General features: G+C 52.6%; 1 protein-coding gene across 1 annotated transcript; it reads left to right on the top strand.

Annotated features, from left to right (window-relative positions):
- Positions 1-425: 425 nt before the first annotated feature.
- LOC149911454 (zinc finger CCCH domain-containing protein 11A-like) lies at positions 426-2,898 on the top strand. The gene is made up of 4 exons (XM_090133779.1): positions 426-493; positions 783-1,121; positions 1,428-1,504; positions 1,626-2,898. Exons 1-4 carry the CDS (start codon positions 466-468, stop codon positions 1,680-1,682), a joined length of 501 nt encoding a protein of 166 aa, XP_089989905.1. The 5' UTR covers positions 426-465; the 3' UTR covers positions 1,683-2,898.
- The last annotated feature ends 5,580 nt before the right edge of the window (positions 2,899-8,478 follow it).

The following is an 8,478-nucleotide window of genomic DNA, read 5'->3' as shown; positions in this document are numbered from 1 at the left end:
AGAGTGTCTTTTGGTTTTTGTGGTGGACGTGGGCTAACAGGACAGTGCTGCTCCTGGTGTCTGTGAAATCAACACACAATCTGTTGTTGTAGGGACGGAGCCTGCGCGTCCATGGAATGGTGCTGGGCTTGGGGGGAAACGGAAAGCCTCCCCAGGTAAGAAGCTCTTGTGAGCTGTGGTGTGGGTACCTGCCTCTAAATAGGGCTGCATGAAGGGCTGTGTGGGATGGAGGAGAAAAGAAGGGGCACTGCAGATCTGTGCTGACTGCAGAAATGGCACAGCGTTGTAGCAGCAGAAAGGCCAATTGAAGAAACTACGCTTGAGGAGCAGAAGTTTGTGGTTGGCTGTGCTAAAATGCTCCTCCAAAGAGATGCTCTTCATGTCTTTCTTGTTTCCTTTCTGACAGAAGCTGATGCAAGCAGGCTTGCAGTGAAGCGCAGCCTTGCAGGAAGCCAGGGGAGGAGCATGGAGTGTGGCACAGCCCCCAAGAGAGGTACAGACACACAGCAGCATCTGGGTTTGGTGCACTGTCTTTCTAGTTAGGCTTTCTGTCTGTCCTTTCCTGGGACTGCTGTCGTTGCGTGTTGCTTGAGATCTTAATCCCTGGGGATTACAGTTGCCTTTCCTGTCCCAATTGGAAATGGCCCACAGTTCAGCCAAGATCCCAAGGTCCATTGCTGTGAACACTCGAGAGTTCCTAGCATTGTGGCCCATTTTGCAGACCGAAGGCAGTGTGTGACTCTCTTTTAATCTTGCTGCTTCCCCTTGCTTGATTTGAACAGGGAGAGGTGCTGAGCCAAACGGCAAGATGTACGCGAAAGCTCCTCTCCAGGCTCCAGGAGGGCTTCCTGGAACAGCAGGTCCCAGCAGAGGGGAAAGACCTTCCCCTGCAGTTGACAACCACTCCCTCTCCAAGACCATGGCTGCAAGAAAGCGCAAGGGAGTGGAGGAAGAGGAGCAAAAAGCAGAGCTGTGGCCTGCCAAGAAACAAGTGAAGGTGGAGCGCGATGGGGAGAAGGCTCAGAGCCCACATCAGAGCAGAGGCGGTGTGCCAGCTCCAGCAACACACCCTGGGCCTGCCCCAGCACCGACTGAGCGGTTCCGGACCTCAAAGCGAAGAGGTAGGAAGGTGCTGCAGCTGCCCTGGTGAGGTGCTTCCCTTATCAGGTGCATGGAGTTTGCTTAGGATTTGCTTTGCTTTCTCCTTCTCTCTGCGGAGAGGGGAAAAGAGTAGAAGGCTGCCGAGTCCAATGGCAAGGAATTGCCAGAAAGTGTAACCCTCTCTTTTCCCATGAAATCCATGACGGCCTTCTGCTTGTCCCACTGGAAATACCCTTCCCTGAGAGGCTTCCTAGCCTGTTTTCATGTACCCATGTTTCCGCGGTTTTGCTGTTGACAAACTGAATTTCTCTCATCTTTCTCTATAGCAAGACGACAACGACAAAAAGAGAGGAGAGCAGAAATGAAGAAGGCTGCTCTGAGAGCTGCCGCTGCACGTGCAGAGGTGAGTCCTCGGTGAGCACAGACACGGCTCTTGTTGTTCTCTGTCTGTCAGATGTGAAGGGGATTGTAGAATGCTGGGGGAAGCGGTGTCCTACTTTGACGCTCGCTTTCTTTCTTTCCAGTCCTCCACAATGAACAGCCTTGTGGAGATGATGGAGAAGCTGCAGCTGAAGGACTGAGTGGAGGAGCATCAGAAGGCAGCGGCTTCGTGGCAGCAGCCCAACTTGGCACTCTGGTTGCAGTCCATCAATAAACAATTGGAGCTTTGTTTTCACAAAGAGTGCACGGCCTGATTTGTCCAGTGGCACTCAGTGAGCTGCTGCACCACCTCCTCGTTATTCCACTCGCGGCGCTGGGTCAGAACTCCCACATCTCCATCAGGGGATGCTGCAGGTTATAGAAGCAATGGATGCACCAGTCCTTGGCCCTGCCCATAAACGCACTGCCTGCAAAGCACGTGCACAGAACTGCGAGTAGCACGGCCTGAGCACAGGCGCGCTGAGTTAGAGAACAGCTGTCTCGAGCTGTCTGAGTTTCTCGGGGCAGCACTGAGCAGAAGTGAGCGTGTGCCCCTCACCCTGCAGGCGTCTCTGTTGGGGGAAGAGAGGCTCCGCCAGCTGCCTGATCCCGGAAGGCAGAGGTGTTCTCCTGACTTCTCTGCAGTGCTACCTTGCCTCATTGTCCCCCCTCTCTTCAGCCGTTTTGATGCTACTTTTCATCCTTTGGGCAGAGCTTGAGTCACTCTCATCATCGCACAGCTTTGTACTGAGCGGTGTGGAATTTTCTGGCTTTGCTCTTAAAAGCCTAGGCTGAAAACTGCAGCGTGCATGCTTAGTTTACATGGGGACATGGGGGGAGACATCCCCTAACCCCCATTATCGAAAAATAAACCTTAATTGCAAAAGTGAGGGGTGTCAACCCCCGACCCATGGGAACAAAGTGGTCCGTGGGGGTGACACTGTGGGGGTGTCCCCATCTCCAGTACATGACACCACCAGGGTGCCATGAAGGTGTCCCCAACTTTGGTGGTGTGACAGCACGATGCTGTGTCCCCACTTCTCTAGGAAGTCCTCCAGCTGGTTACAGTGTCCCCAGCTTCGGCTCAACGTCCCCAGGGGGTCCTTTTGTCCCCTCTGCCTGACGGTGACACCCGATGCTGGCTGCCGAACGCGACACCCGATGACGATGACACCGCGTCACGGCTGTGCCACGCTGGTGTCACACAGTCCCCTCTGGTGGTGGCACAGAGTTCACCACCGTGCGTGTCCCCATCCTCATGTCAGACGATGGTGACAGCGCCAGAGGACTCCAGTGTCACCAGGTCCAGCTCTAGGTGGGCCTGGAGGGGTGACAAAGAACAGTGAGAGGCTCAGTGACAGCATGGTGACAACGCAGAGCTGCCTGTGCCTGGCCCCATGCGGTGGTCAGAGTACAGGGAATGGTGTCACCCGATAGATGGTGGCACACAATTGATGGTGACACCAGATGACGGTAACAACAGTGACAGCCAGGGATGGGGACACTGCGTCACGGCTGTTCCACATCGAGGTCACCCTGTGTCACGGTGTCACCTGAAGACAGTGACACTCAACGACTCCCACTGGCATCCAGTGAAGGGAAGAACCAACAATGGTGACACCACCGACCCCATGTCACACCCACAGCAGACCCCACATGTCCCCCGACTGTCCCCAGCTCCCCTCCCTGTACACTCCTCGTCACCTCTTCAATGAGGATGGCACCGCTCTGCAGTTGTGCCAGTCCTCTTCTTGGTTGCAAGTGTCCCATTTGGTTTTGTCATCCAGTATTTTTGGGAGAAAACGTGTGGTAGTTCTAAGAGAAAGGGTATTTCTGGGAGAAAATATCCTCTTTTTGGAAGAGAAGGTGAAATTTACCACTGAAATGTGGTATTTCTGGGAGAAAATGACATACTTGAGGGAGAGAACTCGGAAATGGTGGGAGAGAATGTCTTCTATTCGAGAGCAACTGTGGTATTTTTGGTGTGACGACTGGTCCTTTGGGGAGAAAATACGGTAAATATGGGAGAAAATGACCTCTTGAGGAGTGTCAAGTAGTACTTTTGAGAGAAAATGTCAGGTATTTCTCAGAAAACTGCTGTTTCTGGGAGATAGTAGCATCCTTGGTTGGAAAATGACAGGTGTTTGTGAGAAAGCTGGTATTTTGGGAAAAAAGGCCGTATTTTTAAGACGAAGCTGGTATTACTGGGGGAATATGTCCCGTGTTTGGGAGAAAAGTGGTCTATCTTGGAGAAAATGTCATGTATTTGGGAGAAACTGGTCTATCTGGAAGAAACTGCCATTTTTCTGGGAGTAAGTGTGATCCTGAGGAGCGTCAAGTAGTATTCTTGGGATGAAACGTGAGGTATTTCTAAGCGTAGTGGTATTTCTGGGAGAAAATGTCTTGTTTTGGGGGGAAAAGATCACATGTATGTGAGAAAGCTGGTATTTCTGGGAGTAAACGCCATATTTTTAGGAAAAAATGGGTATTTCCCGGATAATCGGTCACATAGTTAGGAGAAAAGTGGTCTATCTGGGAGAAAATGTCCTTGTTTTTTGGTGGAAGAGATCATGTGTAGGGGACTAAAATAGTGTTCCCGGATGAAAATGTCACGTATCTGTGAGAAAAGTGGTATCTGTGGGTCACAGTGCTGTTCCCCAGGGGTCGGTGCTGGGGCCTGTCCTCCTCAAGATCTTTCTTGATGAGCTGAGGGCACTGAGCGCACCCTCGGGAAGTTTGCGGATGACACCAGGCTGGCTGGAAGTGTGGATCTGCCTGGTGGTAGCGAGGCCCCACAGAGGGATCTGGACAGGCTGGAGAGCTGGGCTGAAGCCAATGGGATGAGTTCCAACAAGGCCAAAGGCCAGGTCCTGCGCTTTGGCTGCAACAACCCCAGGCGACGCTACAGGCTGGGGGCGGAGCGGCTGGAAGATGCGTAGAGGAAGTGGACCTGGGGGTGTTGATGGATGCTGGGCTGAAATGAGCCAGCAGTGTGCCCGGGTGGCCAAGAAGGCCAATGGCATCCTGGCCTGCATCGGGAACGGTGTGGCAGCAGGAACAGCAGTGATTGTCCCCCTGTCCTCAGCTCTGGTGAGGCCGCACCTCGAGTGCTGTGTCCACTTTTGGGCCCCTCACTGCCAGAAAGACATCGAGGCCCTGGAGCGGGTTCAAAGAAGGGCGCCAAGGCTGGCGAGGGGTCTGGAGCACAGAGCTCACGAGGAGCGGCTGAAGGAGCTGGGGTTGTTCAGTTGGAGAAGAGGAGGCTCAGGAAGACCTTACTGCTCTCTAGAACTACCTGAAGGGAGCTTGTAGTGAGCTGGGCTTCGGCCTCTTCTCTCGTGTCACTAGTGCTGAAAAACGTTATAACCCACAAATGTCAGTGTTCTCCCAAATACACAATGTTTTCTTCCGGAAAGATCACTTTTCAATCCTAAATATGACAATTTGTTCAAAAAATGCGATATTTTCTCCCGGAAATACAAGCATTCTCCAAAATCCATGATATTTTCTCCCAGAATGCCAGCTTTATCAGAGATATATGAAATTTTCTTCCAAAATTATGATATTTCCTCCCAGAAATATCAGTTTCCTTAGAAATACTTCACGTTTCCTCCAAAAAATACAACATTACAATACCCCCCCTTCCCCATAATGTGATACTTTCTCCAGGGAGTCACAGTTTTCTTAGAAATACCTCATGTTTTCTCCAAACAATATGACATTACAGTCCTCAGTATGACATTTTCTCCCAAAAATAGGACATTTCCTCCCAGAAATACCAGTTATCTTTACAAAAATAGGACTGCAGCCATTGGAGATCTGCTGGAAGGACAGACGGCCAGCTCCAGGAGCTCCAGGAGGCTCCTGGAATGCAGCCATGGTCACTTTGTGCTCCGGGCGTTGGGCAGACCGACCAGAGGTGAAGCGTGGCTGGATCTGCTGCTCAGCAGTGCGGAGGAGATGATGAGTGAAAGGCGTTCAGGTTGGGGCAGCCTGGCTGCAGTGAGCATGGCTTGTGGGGTTGGTGATCCGAGGGATGTGGGCATGGCAAGGAGTGGGGCAGGACCTGAGCTTTGGGACGGCGAGCTTTAAGCTTTCACGGGCTGATGGCCCAGATCTCTGGGGATCTGTCTGTAAAAACAAAGATGGTGAGCAAAGCTGGCTGCTCTTCAAGGCTGCCTTCCCTTCTGAGAGCACAAGAGCTCTCCGTCCCTCTGAATAGAAAGCAGAGGACGCAGGAAGCCCATCGGCTCGGCGCAGACCTGCTGGGCAGCTGGGGGCAAAGCAAGGAGCAACGAGCTCTGCTAACAGGCCGTGTCACCTGGAGCAATACAGGGCTAACAAACAGGCCGTGTCACCTGGAGCAATACAGGGCTAACAAACAGGCCATGTCACCTGGAGCAATACAGGGCTAACAGGCCGTGTCACCTGGGAAGAATACAGGGATGTCTGGACCTGCAGACGTGGGATCAGGAAACACAAGGCGCAGAACTGAACTTGGAGAGGGACGTGAAAAACAACAGGAAGACTTTCTACACGTGCATTGGCCAGAAGAGACAGGTCAAAGCAAGTGTGCCTCCTTTGTAAATGTAAAAGGAGAACTGCCCACAACAGATGGAGAGAAGGCTGAGGTACAGAATGTGTTCTGTGCCTCGGTCTTCACTGGCAGCCAGGATTCCAGAGTTTGTCACGTCCCTGAGCCCTGCATCCATAAACCTCCAGGTGGGGACTGGGGTGGTAAATACCCCCTGCTGTGAGGGCAGAGCAGAGAGACTGCCTGATGAGATTGAACGTGTGCAAGTCTATGGAGCAGATAGATGGTGAGATGTGAGACTGAACGTGTACAAGTCTATGGGCAGGATGGCGTGCATCTCAGGGCTCTGAAGAAGCTGGCTGCCGAGCTGCTCTCCATCATATTTGAGAAGTCGTGGCTGTCAGGTGAGGTCCTGGATGCCTGGAGGAAGGGTCACGTCACTGCCATTGGCAAGAAAGGGAGCAAGGAGGACACGGGAACTACAGGCCGGTGAGTCTCACCTCTGTGCCTGGGAAGATGATGGGACAGATCCTCCTGAATGACATGCTCGATCACATGAGGAGTGAGCGTGTGATCCGAGACAGCCAGCACGGCTTCAGCAGGGGAAGTCATGCTTAACCAATCTGGTGGCCTTCTGTGATGGAGTGACGGCATCGGTGGACAAGGGGAGGGTGACCGATGTCATTTCCCCAGACTTGAGCATGGCCTTTGACACGGTCCCCCACCACATCCTTATCTCCAAACCGGAGGGATGTGGATTTGATGGGTGGACCACTCGATGGATAAGGAATTTGTTGTAAGGCCTCAGACAAAGAGTGGTTATTAATGGCCCTATGTCCAGGTGAGGCCAGTAACGAGCGGCATCCCCCAGGGCTCTGTCTTGGGACCGGTGCTCTTTAGCGTCTTTATCAATGACATGGATGGTGGAATCGAGTGCACCCTCAGCAAGTTTGCTGACGACACCAAGCTGAGCGGTGCGGTTGACACGGCTGAAGGAAGGGATGCCATTCGGAGGGACCTCGACAGGTTGGAAAGGCGGACCCGGGTGAACCTGATCAGGTCCTACACAGCACAGTGCAAGGTTTTGCACTTGGGCTGGAGGAATCCCAGGCATCCATACAGACTGGAAGGAGCGGTCCTTGAGAGCAGCCCCGTGGAGAAGGACCTGGGGGTCCTGATAGATGAAAAGCTTAGCATGAGCCAGCAGCGTGCCCTTGCAGGTGGGAAAGCAAATGGGATCCTGGGCTCCATCAGAAGAGGGGTGGCCAGCAGGGACAGGGAGGTGATTGTCCCCCTCTACTCCGCTCTTGTGAGGCCCCATCTGCAGTACTGCGACCACGTCTGGAGCCCCCAGTACAAGAAAGACAGGGAGCTGTTGGAGAGGATCCAGAGGAGGGCCACAAAGATGATCAGGGGACTGGAGCACCTCCCTTATGAGGACAGGCTGAGGGAGCTGGGCTTGTTCAGCCTGGAGAAAAGAAGGCTGCGGGGTGACCTCATTGCAGCATTTCAGTACCTAAAGGGAGCCTACAAGCAGGAGGGAAGTCAACTCTTGGAAAGGGTAGAAAACTGCAGGACGAGGGGAAATGGTTTGAAGTTGAGGGAGGGAAGATTTAGGGTGGATGTCAGGGGGAAGTTCTTTACAGAGAGAGTGGTCAGGTGCTGGAACAGCTGCCCAGAGAGATTGTGGATGCCCCATCCATCCCTGGAGGTGTTCAAGGCCAGATTGGATGGGAACCTGGGCAGCCTGGTCTAGTGTGAAATGTGGAGGTTGGTGGCCCTGCATGTAGCAGGGGGGTTGGAGATTCATGATCCTTGAGGTCCCTTCCAACCCTGGCAATTCTGTGATTCTCCTATTCTGTGTCTTCTCCCTGATGCCAATTGGAAGTGATATCCTTTAGTCTTCAGTATAACAGACATTCTGTGACTGTGCTTTAAGACAGTCTCCCTTGAGCGTTTTAGTTGTGCTTGTTTAGTGCTCGTAAAACCAACTGTGCAAGTGCTGCTCTCCTCCCCATTGTGAGGGGATTGCTGGCAGGAGCTAAGCAGTTCCCACAGGCACATCCAGCAAGGAGCTGCCGTGGCAGATGGGCGGGTGGAGCAGCTGTCTTCCAACCTGTCCACTGCAGCAGTTGGCATTCTGTAAGCTACTCTTCCCCAGTTTGCAGAACCAGTATCAAAAGTTGATACTCTTTTGTGAAAGAGTAAATGGGAGTTGAAAAAAGAGGCAATATGACATTCCTGACTGCAGATAAACAACAGCACAGATGCTGGTCACCGCCGCAGAACAAGCTGGACTTGTTAATGAAGCAGCTTATCCATCTGTGTTGGGATTTTGTACAGCTGACCTCACCTGCCTGTCATTCCTTGCCATCGCCCCCTTTTTCTTCTAAGGTGAAAAAGACAGCCTTATTCTTTGTGAG

The sequence above is a fragment of the Phasianus colchicus genome, unplaced genomic scaffold (assembly GCF_987193195.1).
Source record: "Phasianus colchicus unplaced genomic scaffold, bPhaCol1.hap1.1 HAP1_SCAFFOLD_109, whole genome shotgun sequence".
In the NCBI taxonomy this organism is placed as follows: Eukaryota; Metazoa; Chordata; class Aves; order Galliformes; family Phasianidae; genus Phasianus; species Phasianus colchicus.
Note: the sequence above shows the minus strand (reverse complement) of the source record. Positions and strands in the feature narration are given on the sequence as shown.